This window comes from Mustelus asterias, chromosome 18, assembly GCF_964213995.1.
Source record: "Mustelus asterias chromosome 18, sMusAst1.hap1.1, whole genome shotgun sequence".
Taxonomy (NCBI): domain Eukaryota; kingdom Metazoa; phylum Chordata; class Chondrichthyes; order Carcharhiniformes; family Triakidae; genus Mustelus; species Mustelus asterias.
Window position 1 is genome coordinate 28,228,388 of NC_135818.1, and position 13,406 is coordinate 28,241,793.

At 43.2% G+C, this 13,406-nt stretch overlaps 1 protein-coding gene across 2 annotated transcripts in view; it reads left to right on the forward strand.

The window, feature by feature from the left end:
* The window catches only part of cdan1 (codanin 1), a 126,852-nt gene that overhangs the window by 20,964 nt on the left and 92,482 nt on the right, over positions 1-13,406 (forward strand). For both annotated transcript variants that reach the window (XM_078233634.1, XM_078233635.1), the window contains exons 3-4: positions 11,567-11,742; positions 12,957-13,064. In XM_078233634.1, the coding sequence (XP_078089760.1) occupies positions 11,567-11,742; positions 12,957-13,064 (284 nt within the window). The remainder of the gene's footprint in view (positions 1-11,566; positions 11,743-12,956; positions 13,065-13,406) is intronic.

The following is a 13,406-nucleotide window of genomic DNA, read 5'->3' on the forward strand; positions in this document are numbered from 1 at the left end:
CGTACGTCAGCACTATGAGACCAAACATGAACCAAGTTATTCCCAATTCACAGGAACACAGCGTTCGGAAAAATTTGAATCAATGCAACGCAGGTTGCTTTCCCAACCAGCTTTTCTTACGCAGAAGATAACTGAAAATGAAGCTTTAACCAGGGCCAGTTACAAACTAGCTTATGTGTTGGCTAAAAGAGGAAAGCCATTCACCGATGGAGATCTCATCAAAGAGTGTATAATGGAAGCAGTGGAAGAGTTATGCCCAGAAAAAGCAAATCTGTTCAAAACCATCAGTCTTGCGCCAAATACTGTTACTCATAGAATTGAGGATATAGGAAGCAATATATTTCATCAAATTTGCAGACAAAGCAAGAAATTTTCAGTTGTATTCTCTCGCACTTGATGAATCGACTGATGTGTGTGACACATCACAACAGTATTCATCCGTGGCGTTGACAGTGAATTTAATGTGACACAAGAATTAGCATCAGTGCATAGCATGCACAGCACAGTAACTGGAGAAGGCATCTTCAAAGAATTGCAAAAAACTTAGAATATAACCTGGAGTGGAATAAACTGCAATGCGTGACAATTGATGGAGAAAAGAACATGTCTGGGGTGAAGAAACGTTTGGTTGGACAAATCACAAAAGCTTGTGAGGTTGGTGGATTCTCAAAGCCCATGTTTCTGCATTGCATTATCCATCAACAAGCATTGTGCGGAAAATATGTGGATATGTCTTGCGTTCTGAAACCTGTTGTTTCAACAGTGAATTTCATTCGATCTCACGGGCTTAATCATCGCCAGTTTCGTGATTTTCTGAAAGAAACTGATTCTGAGTTCGGTGACTCGCCTTATTATACAGCAGTTCGATGGCTTAGTTGTGGAAAGGTTCTATCACGGTTCTTTCAGCTCAGAGAGGAAATTGATTCCTTTCTCACAGAGAAGAATCGACCCAAACCACTTTTATCAAACACTGACTGGCTTTGGAAATTGGCATTTTTTGCAGACGTGACAGGCCATATGAATCAATTGAATCTGAAGTTGCAAGGTGAAACAAATTTGATTTGTGATCTATTCGCGCATGTCAAGGCATTCCGGGCAAAACTGATGCTATTTCAAGGACAGCTGAAAGTTCATAACTTGGTTCATTTTCCATGTTGTGAAAAATTTCATGAAGAAAGTGAAGCAGAATTTCCTCCTTCATTTGCAACAGAAATCATTAAGGACTTGCAAAAACAATTTCAGGAACAATTTTGTGATCTTGATGGAAACACAGCTGAAATAAAGCTGTTTCAAAATACATTTGGCTGCAATGTTGAAACACTCCCAAGTCAGTTTCAAATGGAAATTATTGATCTCCAATCAGATGACATGCTGAAAGAAAAGTATAAAGAAGGAAATCTGATCCAATTTTATAAATCTTTGCAGCCTGAGCAGTTTCCCAATTTGAAGCGATTTGCTTGTGGATTTGTATCAGTTTTTGGTACAACGTACTTGTGTGAACAAACATTTTCAAAAATGAAGTATGTCAAGTCCAAAAATCGAGCAAATTTATCTGATGAGCATTTGAAGTCCATTCTAATAATTGGCTCCTCGAGCTTGAAACCTCAGTTCAGCAATATTTTGAAATTAAAAAAGCAGTTCCATCATTCCCATTAATCTTGTGCAAAGCTTCATGATTTGTTGGTTACGATTGAAAACTCCAATTGCCAGAATTGTGTAGAAAACTGCAGACTGAATTTATTTTGTTCGACCTTTATTAATGGTTCAAGTTTATTTTGAATTTCTTTGCTTTGTTTTACTGAAGTTCTTTCTTGGGGCGTGTTTATTTTTCTTATTGTGTGCCACAAAATTGGGCAAATTCTCATTTCAAGTAAACATTTGTAAAATTTCAGTAATTAAAAAATGAACAGCCTGCTTTTCTCATCTGCAGTTATTTTGTCAGAGCATTTGCTAATGTTTGACATTTTTACTCATTATATATCATTTCTCAGTGTAAGCACGGCATTGCTCCTTTGTAATTGTCACATTCCTCTTTTGTTCTGAATCGAATCATATGCTGATTACAAAGATGATCCAAATAAAACTTATTCATTCTTTTAAATTTTATTCATTCATTTATAAAACTAATTCTTTTTCTTTGGCCCCCGAAAATGTGTAAAATATACGATGTGGCCCTCGTACTGAAAAGTTTGGAGATCCCTGCACTAGAGTTTATATTTTAACAGTGCAGGGTATAGTCTCCCCTTGGAGTACAAAAAATCTTCTGTTCATTTTTAGGAAATGACCCTGCCATCTCTTGCCATTCCAGCAAACAAGAAGAGAACTTAAAAGGCAGAGGCTAAATTAGTTGCTAAACATCACAACTGCATTGAAGGCCTCATAGCAACTTGGAGGGTTAAACCATGAGGCCACGCTACAGAAACTTGGTTTGTATTTCCTTAAAACATAGAAGTATTCACTTGCCTGGGTGGTGCAGATCCAACAATACTGAAGAAGCTCAATACCATCCAGGGCAAAGCAGCCCGCTTGATTGACATCCCATCCACCATCTTAAACAGTTATTCCCTCTGCACTGTGGCTTCTATGCATACCATCTACAGGATGCACTGCCATAATTCACCAAGATTGTTTTTGGCAGAGGCTCCCAAATCCATGAGCTCTACCACCTAGCAGGGTAAGGACAGTAGGCACACTGGAACACCACCACCTACAGTTACCCTCCAAATAATGCACCACCCTAAATTGGAACTATATTGTTCCTGTATTGTCACCGAGTTAAAATCTAGTGCTTCCAAACTAACAGATCTGTGTGAGTGCCTTTGTGACATGGACTGTGGCAGCTCACCATCTTCTTGAGACAATTCAGAATGAACACAAGAATTAGGGACAGAAGTAAGCCCCTAGAGCCTGTTCTGCATTTTGATATGATCATAGCTGAACGGATTGTTCCCAACCACCCCGCCCCACCCCAAAGTTTTAAACTATATCCACGAGTTTTTGACTCGCCCACAAGGGGGCCCGTCCTCTCAGCATCCACCCTGTCAAATCACCTCAGGATCTTGTATGTTTCAATAAGATCATGTCTCATTCTTCTAAACTCTAATAGGTATTGGCCCAACCTGCTCAACATTTCCTCATAAGATAACCCCTTCGTCCCAGGAATCAGTCGAGTGAACCTTTAACAGTTATTTCCTTTTAAGTAAGGAGATTAAAACAGTACTCTAGTTGCAATCTAACTAAGGCTATAGTTAGATCTAACTAACAATCTAACTAAAGCCAAGGCTATATTTGATTCCTCTTGCAATAAACATTCCATTTGATTCTCCAATCTCTTCCTGCACCTGCATTTAACCCTTTGTGATTCATGTGACAGGATACCCAGAGCCCTCTGTACCACAGTGTTCCACGGTCTCCATTCAAATCATGCGCTGCTTTTCTTCCTGCCAAAGTGGACAAGTACACATTATTTGCACATTATATTCCATCTGTCACATTTTTGCCCGGTCACTTAATCTATCTAAATCATTTTATAAACTCCTTTTATCTCCTCATGAGAACTTTCTGTCCTACCTATCTTTGTGTCATCAGCAAATTCATTCAAACCATTGATATACATTCAAAATCATTGAGATAAAAGCAAAATACTGCAGATGCTGGAATCTGAAAGAAAAACAAAATGCTGGAAAATCTCAGCTGGTCTGACAGCATCTGTGGGGAGAGAATAGAGCCAACGCTTCGAGTCTAGAGGACCTTTTTTCAGAGCCGAGCAAAGAGAATCAGCAGAGATTGATACAATGGTTGGGTGGGGGGATGGGGGGGGGGGGGGGGGCGCGTGGAATGGGATAAAGGGAACGTAAATGAGGATACAGAAGGCAAGGCTGGATAGACTGGGACCTTGATCTTTCACTCCCACTATTTAGGTTAAAGCCCTCTCTGCTGCCCTAATTTCTGACCTATAAGGAGAAGCTGGATAGACTGGGATTTTTTTTCCTTGGAGCATAGGAGGCTTAGGGGTGATCTTATAGAGGTCTATATAATAATGAGGGGCATAGCTAAGTTAGATAGTCAACATCTTTTCCCAAAGGTAGGGGAGTCTCAAACTAGAGGGCATAGAATTAAGGGGAGAGATACAAAAGGGTCCAGAGGGACAATTTGTTCACACAGAGTTGAGTGTGTCTGGAACGAGCTGCCAGAGGTAGTAGTAGAGATGGGTACAATTTTGTCTTTTAAAAGCATTTAGACAGTTACAGGGTAAGATTGGTATAGAGGGATATGGGCCAAATGCAAGACTAGATTAATGGTTGAAACTGGGCAGCATAGGCAAGTTGGGCCGCAGGGCCTGTTTTCCATGCTGTAAACCTCTATTTCTCTATAATTCTTGACCCTGATCTTTCACTCACTATTTAGATTAAAGCCCTCTCTGCTGCCCTAATTTCTGACCTGCCAGAACACTTGTCCCAGTGCGGTTCAGGTGAAGACTGTTCCACTTTCCCAGTACTGGTGCCAGTGCCCAAGGGACCAAAACGCAATTTTTCCCTCGCCAGCCTTTCAACTATACATTTAAATCTCTAACTTTATTCATTCTCTGTAAATTTGCTGTGGCTCAGGTAATAACCCAAGGATTATTAACTTTGAGGTTCTGCTTTTTAATATAGGCTCTCGCTGCTCATACTCAGTAAGCAGGACCTCTGTCTTAGTTTTGCCTACATCATTGATACCTATGTGGACCAAGACCACTGGATTCTCCCCCTCCTACTTCGTTCCTCTCCAGCCCAGAGCAGATATCCAGAGCTCTGACACTGGGTAGGGAACAACATTTTGGACACTCGCTCTCCCCCTGACTATACTGTCCTCTACTACCACTACCTTAATTTCCTGTATTACAGTGCTAGTTTACACATCCACCCTGCAGCCCCCACTTTCATACGTACAGGTGACAAACACTTTGAATCTGTTGGATAATTGCAAAGGCTGAGTCATCTCTCATTTCTACCTTTTTGATCCCCTTACCTACCCCACTCACAATCACAATCGCCTGTCCCCAATGGCTGACTAAATTTGAAGACAGTAAGAAGTCTCAACACCACCCAGTTAAAGTCCAACAGGTTTAAGTGGAAACACGAGCTTTCAGAGCGCTTCTCCTTCAGGTGAGTGGAGGTAGGTTCACAAACACGGCATATATAGGCAAAGACACAATTGAAAGATAATTACAGATTGGAAGATTCACTTTCCAATCTGTAATTATCTTGCAGTTGTGTCTTTGCCTATATATGTCATGTTTGTGAACCTACCTCCACTCACCTGATGAAGGAGCAGTGCTCCGAAAGCTTGTGATTGCAAATAAACCTGTTGGACTTTAACCTGGTGTTGTGAGACGACTTACTGTGCCCATCCCAGTCCAATGCTGGCATCGGCACCTCATAAATCTGAAGAACCTAACCTAAGGGGTGTGATCACCTCCTGGAACAAAGCATCCAGGTAACGTTCCCCCCTCTCTGATGTGCCACAGTGTCTGCAACTTTGACTCCAGCTCAATGACTCTGAGCTGAAGCTCCGAGAGTTGCAAGCACTTACTGCAGATGTGTTCACTCTGGATCACACTGGCATCCATGACCTCCCACGTTCTACAGTCTCAATTCTGCAATGCAGTTGTTGGCGCAGACCTGAGAGTTGATCATTTGTCCAACCTTTGAGCTGGCAAATCACACAACCAGTGTGGCAACGACACCTCCTCCTCAATTATCCTCAACACTGGTGTCCCGCAAAGCTGTGTCCTCAGCTCATTACTAAAGTCCTTATACGCTTATGACTGAGACACCAAGTTCTGCACCAACTTGCTGATGACGCCAGCATAGTGGTCGGATCTCCAACAATGATAAGGTGGAGTCCAGGAAAGAGATGGACAATCTGGTGAAATGGTGCGTCGACAATCTCTCCCTCAATGTCAGTAAAACGAAGGAGATAGCCATCGATTTCAGGAAGCATAGTGGAGGACATGCCCCAGTCTACATCGACGGGGATGAAGTGGAAATGGTCGAGAGCTTCAGGTTTCTAGATGTCCAGATCACCAACAACCTGTCCTGGTTCCTGCATGCTGACACTATAGTTAAGAAAAACCACTTTCTCAGGCGGCTAAGGAAATTGAGCATGTCTGCTATGATTCTCACCATATTTTACAGATGCACCATAGAAGGCATCCTTTCCAGATGTATCACAGCTTGGTATGGCTCCTGTTCTGACCAAGACCGCAAGAAAGGGTTGTGAACGTAGCCCAGTCCATCATGCAAACCAGCCTCCCATTCATTGACTCCATCTACAATTTCTGCTACCTCGGAAAAGCAGCCAGCATCACCAAGGACTCCATGCACCCTGGACATACTCTCTTCCATCTTTTTCTGTCAGGAAAAAAAATACAAAAGTCTGAGGTCACGTACCAACCGACTCAAGAGAAGTGATAGTCCAATGGTATTATCGCTAGATTATTAATCCAGAAACTCAGCTAATGTTCTGGGGGAGCCAAGTTCGAATGCCATCATGGCAGATGGTGGAATTTGAATTCAATAAAGAAAATCTGGAATTAAGAATCTGCTGATGACCATGAAACCATTGTTGATTGTCGGAAAAATCCATCTGATTCACTAATGTCCTTTAGGGAAGGAAACCTGCCGTCCTTATCCAGTCTGGCCTACATCTGACTCCAGAGCCACAGCAATGTGGTTGATTCTCAACTGCCCTCCAAGGACAACTAGGGATGGGCAATAAATGCTGGCCAGCCAGCAACGCCCATGTCCCACAAATGAATAAAACAAAAACAGCTTCTTACCTGTTGCTGTCAGACTTTTGAATGGACCTACCTTTATATTAAGTTGATCTTTCTTTACACCCTAGTTATGACTGTAACACATACTATGCTTTCATTCTCCTCTGTACACCAATACATGTCTTTTTCCGGCTGAAGGTCTGTGACCAGTGATGTTCCGCAGGGCTCTGTACTGGGACCTCTGCTATTTGTGATATATATAAATGATTTGGAAGAAGGTGTAACTGGTGTTATCAGCAAGTTTGCGGATGACACGAAGATGGCTGGACTTGCGGATAGCGATTGTCGGGCAATACAGCAAGATATAGATAGGCTGGAAAATTGGGCGGAGAGGTGGCAGATGGAATTTAATCCAGATAAATGCGAAGTGATGCATTTTGGAAGAAATAATGTAGGGGGGAGTTAGACAATAAATGGCAGAGCCATCAAGAGTATAGAAACAGAGGGACCTAGGTGTGCAAGTCCACAAATCCTTGAAGGTGGCAACACAGGTGGAGAAGGTGGTGAAGAAGGCATATGGTATGCTTGCCTTTATAGGACGGGGTATAGAGTATAAAAGCTGGAGTCTGATGATGCAGCTGTATAGAACGCTGGTTAGGCCACATTTGGAGTACTGCATCCAGTTCTGGTCGCCGCACTACCAGAAGGACGTGGAGGCATTGGAGAGAGTGCAGAGAAGGTTTACCAGGATGTTGCCTGGTCTTAGCTATGAGGAGAGATTGGGTAAACTGGGGTTGTTCTCCCTGGAAAGACGGAGAATGAGGGGAGATCTAATAGAGGTGTACAAGATTATGAAGGGGATAGATAGGGTGAACGGTGGGAAGCTTTTTCCCAGATCAGAAGTGACGATCACGAGGGGTCATGGGCTCAAGGTGAGAGGGGCGAAGTATAACTCAGATATTAGAGGGATTTTTTTACACAGAGGGTGGTGGGGGCCTGGAATGCGCTGCCAAGTAGGGTGGTGGAGGCAGACACGCTGACATCATTTAAGACTTACCTGGATAGTCACATGAGCAGCCTGGGAATGGAGGGATACAAATGATTGGTCTAGTTGGACCAAGGAGTGGCACAGGCTTGGAGGGCCGAAGGGCCTGTTTCCTGTGCTGTACTGTTCTTTGTTCTTTGTGACAATGAATCAAATCAAATGATGCTTGATAAAGGAAGATGGAGGTGAAGCAGTGAAAGGAGAGGAAATGCAGTGCCAAACCACTTGCCAAAAACAGTTTATAAGTAGCAAGATGGATGCCACAGAGGGATTGTCGACGGAATCTCTGTGGGTGGATGTTCGCAACAGGAAGGAGTCAATAACTTTACTGGGTGTTTTCTATAGGCCGCCCAATAGTAGGAGGGATGTGGAGGAGCAGATTGGGAAGCAGATCCTGGAGAGATGTGATAATAACAGAGTGGTCGTGATGGGAGATTTTAATTTCCCAAATATCGATTGGAATATCCCTAGGGTGAGGGGTTTCGATGGGGAGGAGTTTGTTAGGTGTGTTCAGGAGGGCTTCCTGACACAGTATGTGGATAAGCCTACAAGAGGAGAGGCTGTACTTGATTTGGTATTAGGGAATGAACCTGGGCAGGTGTCAGATCTATCAGTGGGAGAGCATTTTGGGGATAGTGATCATAATTCTATCTCCTTTACATTAGCATTGGGGAGAGATAGGATCAGTCAAGCTAGGAAAGTGTTTATTTGGAGTAAGGGCAATTATGAGGCTATTAGTCAGAGCATTAGAGGCATAAAATGGAAGGAGGTTTTCTCAGGGAAATGTACAGAAGAAATGTGGCAAATTTTCAAGGAATATTTGTCTGGAGCTCTGCACAACAACGTTCCAATGAGACGGGAGTTATGGTAGGTTACAAGAACCATGGTGCATGAAAGCTGTAACTAATTTAGTAAAGAAGAAAAGACAAGCTTACAAAAGGTTCAGGGAGCTAGGTAATGTTAGAAATCTAGAAGAGTATACGACCAGTAGGAAGGCGCTTAAGAGGGAAATTAGAGCAAGAAGGGGTCATGAGAAGGCCTTGGCAGACAGGATAAAGGAAAACCCAAGGCATTCTACAAGTACGTTAAGAGCAAGAAGATAAGATGTGAAGGAGTACGACCTATCAAATGTGACGGTGGGAAAGTCTGTATAGAACCGGTAGAAATGGCAGAGGTACTCAATGAATACTTTACTTCAGTATTCACAGTGGAAAGGGATCTTGGTAGTTGCAGTGCAGCATTGCAGTGGACTGAGAAGATTGAGCATGTGGACATTAGGAAAGAGGATGTGTTGGAGCTTTTGAAAAGCATCAAGTTCGATAAATCGCCGGGACCGGATGGGATGTACCCCAGGTTACTGTGGGAGGTGAGGGAAGAGATTGCTGAGCCTCTGGCGATGATCTTTGCGTCATTAATGGAGACGGGAGAGGTTCTGGAGGATTGCGGATGAGGTTCCGTTATTCAAGAAAGGGAGAAGAGATAGCCCGGGAAATTATAGACCGGTGAGTCTAACCTCAGTGGTTGGTAAGTTGATGGAGAAGATCCTGAGAGGCAGGATTTATGAACATCTGGAGAGGAATAGTATGATCAGAAATAGCCAGCACGGCTTTGTCCAAGGCAGATCATGCCTTACGAGCCTAATTGAATTTTTTGAAGATGTAACTAGACACATAGATGAGGGAAGAGCGGTAGATGTAGTTTATATGGATTTCAGCAAGGCGTTTGATAAGGTGCCCCATGCAAGGCTCATTGAGAAAGTGAAGGGGCATGGGATACAAGGGGACGTTGCTTTGTGGATACAGAACTGGCTTGCCCACAGAAGGCAGAGTGGTTGTAGATGGGTCTTTTTCAGCATGGAGGTCGGTCACCAGTGGAATGCCCCAGGGATCTGTTCTGGGACCCTTGCTCTTTGTGATTTTTATAAATGACCTGGATGAGGAAGTGGAAAGATGGGTTGGCAAGTTTGCTGATGACACAAAGGTTGGTGGTGTTGTGGATAGTGTAGAGGGATGTCAGCAGTTGCAATGAGACATAGATAAGATGCAAGACTGGGCGGAGAAGTGGCAGAAGGACTTCAACCCAGATAAGTGTGTGGTGGTTCATTTTGGCAGGTCGAATAGGATGAAAGAATATAATATTAAGGGTAAGACGCTGGGCAGTGTCGAAGACCAGAAGGATCTTGGAGTCCGGGTTCATAGGACGCTCAAAGTAGCGTCGCAGGTAGAGGCTGTGGTTAAGAAGGCGTATGGAATGCTGGCCTTCATCGATAGAGGAATTGAGTTCAGAAATCGGGAGATAATGTTGCAGCTGTATAGGACCCTGGTCAGACCCCACCTGGAGTACTGTGCCCAGTTCTGGTCGCCTCATTACAGAAAGGATGTGGAAGCCATAGAAAGGGTGCAGAGGAGATTTACAAGGATGTTGCCTGGATTAGGTGGCATGCCTTATGAGGATAGGTTGAGAGAGCTAGGTCTTTTCTCCTTGGAGAGGCGAAGGATGAGAGGTGACCTGATAGAGGTGCATAAGATGTTGAGGGGTATTGATAGAGTGGATTCTCAGAGGCTTTTAATCAGGGCTGAAATGGTTGCCACAAGAGGTCACAGGTCTAGGGTGCTGGGGAGTAGGTACAGAGGAGATGTTAGGGGTAAGTTTTTCATTCAGAGGGTGGTGGGTGCGTGGAAACGGCTGCTGGTGGAGGCAGATTCGATAGGGTCTTTTAAGAGACTTTTGGGTATGTTCATGGAAGTTAGTAAGATAGAGGGTTATAGGTAAGCCTAGTAGGTAGGGACATGTTCGGCGCAACTTGTGGGCCGAAGGGCCTGTTTGTGCCGTAGTTTTTCTACGTTCTATGTTCTAAATAAAAAGATAAAGTTTTATTTCATCAGAGATTGTGATAGATTTGTAGCTCCAACAGTTTTTATTTAAGAACATAAGAACATAAGAAATAGGAGCAGGAGTAGGCCATCTAGCCCCTCGAGCCTGCCCCGCCATTCAGTAAGATCATGGCTGATCTGACGTGGATCAGTACCACTTACCCGCCTGATCCCCATAACCCTTAATTCCCTTACCGATCAGGAATCCATCCATCCGCGCTTTAAACATATTCAGCGAGGTAGCCTCCACCACCTCAGTGGGCAGAGAATTCCAGAGATTCACCACCCTCTGGGAGAAGAAGTTCCTCCTCAACTCTGTCTTAAACCGACCCCCCTTTATTTTGAGGCTGTGTCCTCTAGTTTTAACTTCCTTACTAAGTGGAAAGAATCTCTCCGCCTCCACCCTATCCAGCCCCCGCATTATCTTATAAGTCTCCATAAGATCCCCCCTCATCCTTCTAAACTCCAACGAGTACAAACCCAATCTCCTCAGCCTCTCCTCATAATCCAAACCCCTCATCTCCGGTATCAACCTGGTGAACCTTCTCTGCACTCCCTCCAATGCCAATATATCCTTCCTCATATAAGGGGACCAATACTGCACACAGTATTCCAGCTGCGGCCTCACCAATGCCCTGTACAAGTGCATCAAGACATCCCTGCTTTTATATTCTATGCCCTTCGCAATATAGGCCAACATCCCATTTGCCTTCTTGATTTAATTAGAGTTTTCCTTTCTTACAGTTTTACTGGTTTTTATGGATTAACAATTGTTGAATGGTGCCTGGAAAATTGAAGGAAATCCTAAATATAAATAAAACAATTGTAAAACCCTAGAAGGCTTATATTAATGATTGTTTCCAAATATTTTGTTGGCAATTTATTTAGATCCAAGTTGCTTCAGCAGTCATCAGTCTTGGACTCAACCACGCCTACTAAATACCAGAATGGAAGATCTTTTAGCATTTCCTCAGACAGTATTACTATATGTGCTGATGTAAGCAAAGTTTCTCATAGAAACCAGTTGGATGTATTGGCCCAGCTATACTCTGCTTGTATCTCTGGTAAGTGAATACGTTTAAATATTGCCAAAAAAGCATAGGAAAGATTAATTTGTTTCTTGCAGAGAGTGGCCTGGAATGTATTGCCTAAATAGGCAATGGAATCAGATTCAATAGTAACATTGAAAAGGAATTTTTAAAATATATTTATGAAAAGGGAACATTTTCAGGGTAATGGGGAAATTGGGATTATTTGGATAGATTGCTTAAGGAGATTGAATGGCCTGTTGTGATGTACAATTGCTATGTGTGGAACATGACTAACTTAATAGGTAACTGGAACTGTGCTGATTAATGCATTTGAAATATGGTGTACTGGCATGTTACTTATGGTGAAATACAGTGGGTGAAATTTTGCCTTTTTGGCAAGATGTCATCTCGGGTGAGAAAAGTGGAGGGTAGCTTGCTGGCTGTGCTTCCGGGTTTTCCTGTCAAATTTTTAAACACTCTTCCAACAAAATGAAAGGGGCAGGTCCCAGGATGGCACGCTGACCATTGAGCTCTGGTTGAGACCACCCTGCCAGCAGCTTAAGTTTATAAACGATCAGGAAGGACGCCCCAATGTAAATGAAAAATTGAATCCTCCCCCCGCCCCCTTTTTTTTGTAACAGAAACTCCTCCACTCCTGGCACTTACCTCACAGAACTCCACCCCGACTACCACGAAGGAACACTGTACCCTCACCCCCACCATGCAACACTCCACCCAGTAGTGCCCAGACATGACCCTCTCTTCCCTGGGGACTGTACTTAGCTGTGTGCCTCCAGTAGGCCCTGCTTACCAGGAGCACATCATGGGGGACCTGTCATGATTCACGCCAACATGAATGGACAATTTAATGTAGGGGGACAGGAACTATCAAGTGTAAAGGGATAGGGCAGGAGAGAGGGCTTGGGTAGAATACTCTCGAGATTTGGTGCAGACATGATGGGCCGAATGGCCTCTTCCGCACTGCAGGGATTCTGTGACTCCGCAGCCTTAAATTATTTGGTCCTTTTTGCAGGTTATTTACAATACAGTGTACACCATACATGCTGGCAGATCTGTGAGATGGAGAAAAATATTAATGCAGAAATATGGTATTTTGACAATAAAGTGACCTCGTAACCAAGTGTCAAGATGTCCACGATATAGACTGCCTGAGGGTTGCAAAGGGTTTGGAAAATGGCTGAAACAGCAAAATATAAACTTCTAATTTTATGTTCTCCTAATTCTAGAGAATTTAGTGCCAAATATTTTTCTGGAGCTCTTCTTTATACTGCAGTTGTTGACATCCAGGGGAGGAGCATCCACAGATGATTTGGAAGATGCCATCGGGGTGAAAGGTAAGAGCTGTAATGACACTTGTATTCCAATTTTGGCTCGAAGCAAATACAGGATGTATAATACAAGCAATGCATATGAATAGAAATAACTTGCATTTATATTGTATCTTTCACAACCTCTGGCTGTCTCAAAAGTGCTTTCCAGCCGATGAAGTACCTTTTAGTAAAGTTTATTTATTAGTGTCACTAGTAGGCTGACATTAACAATGCAATGAAGTTACTGTGAAAATTCCATCGTTGCCACATTTTTGAAATGTAATATAGGAAATGTGGCAGCCAAATTGCACACTGCAAGATCCCACAAGTAGCAATGTATTCATGACTAAATAATGGGAATAGTTG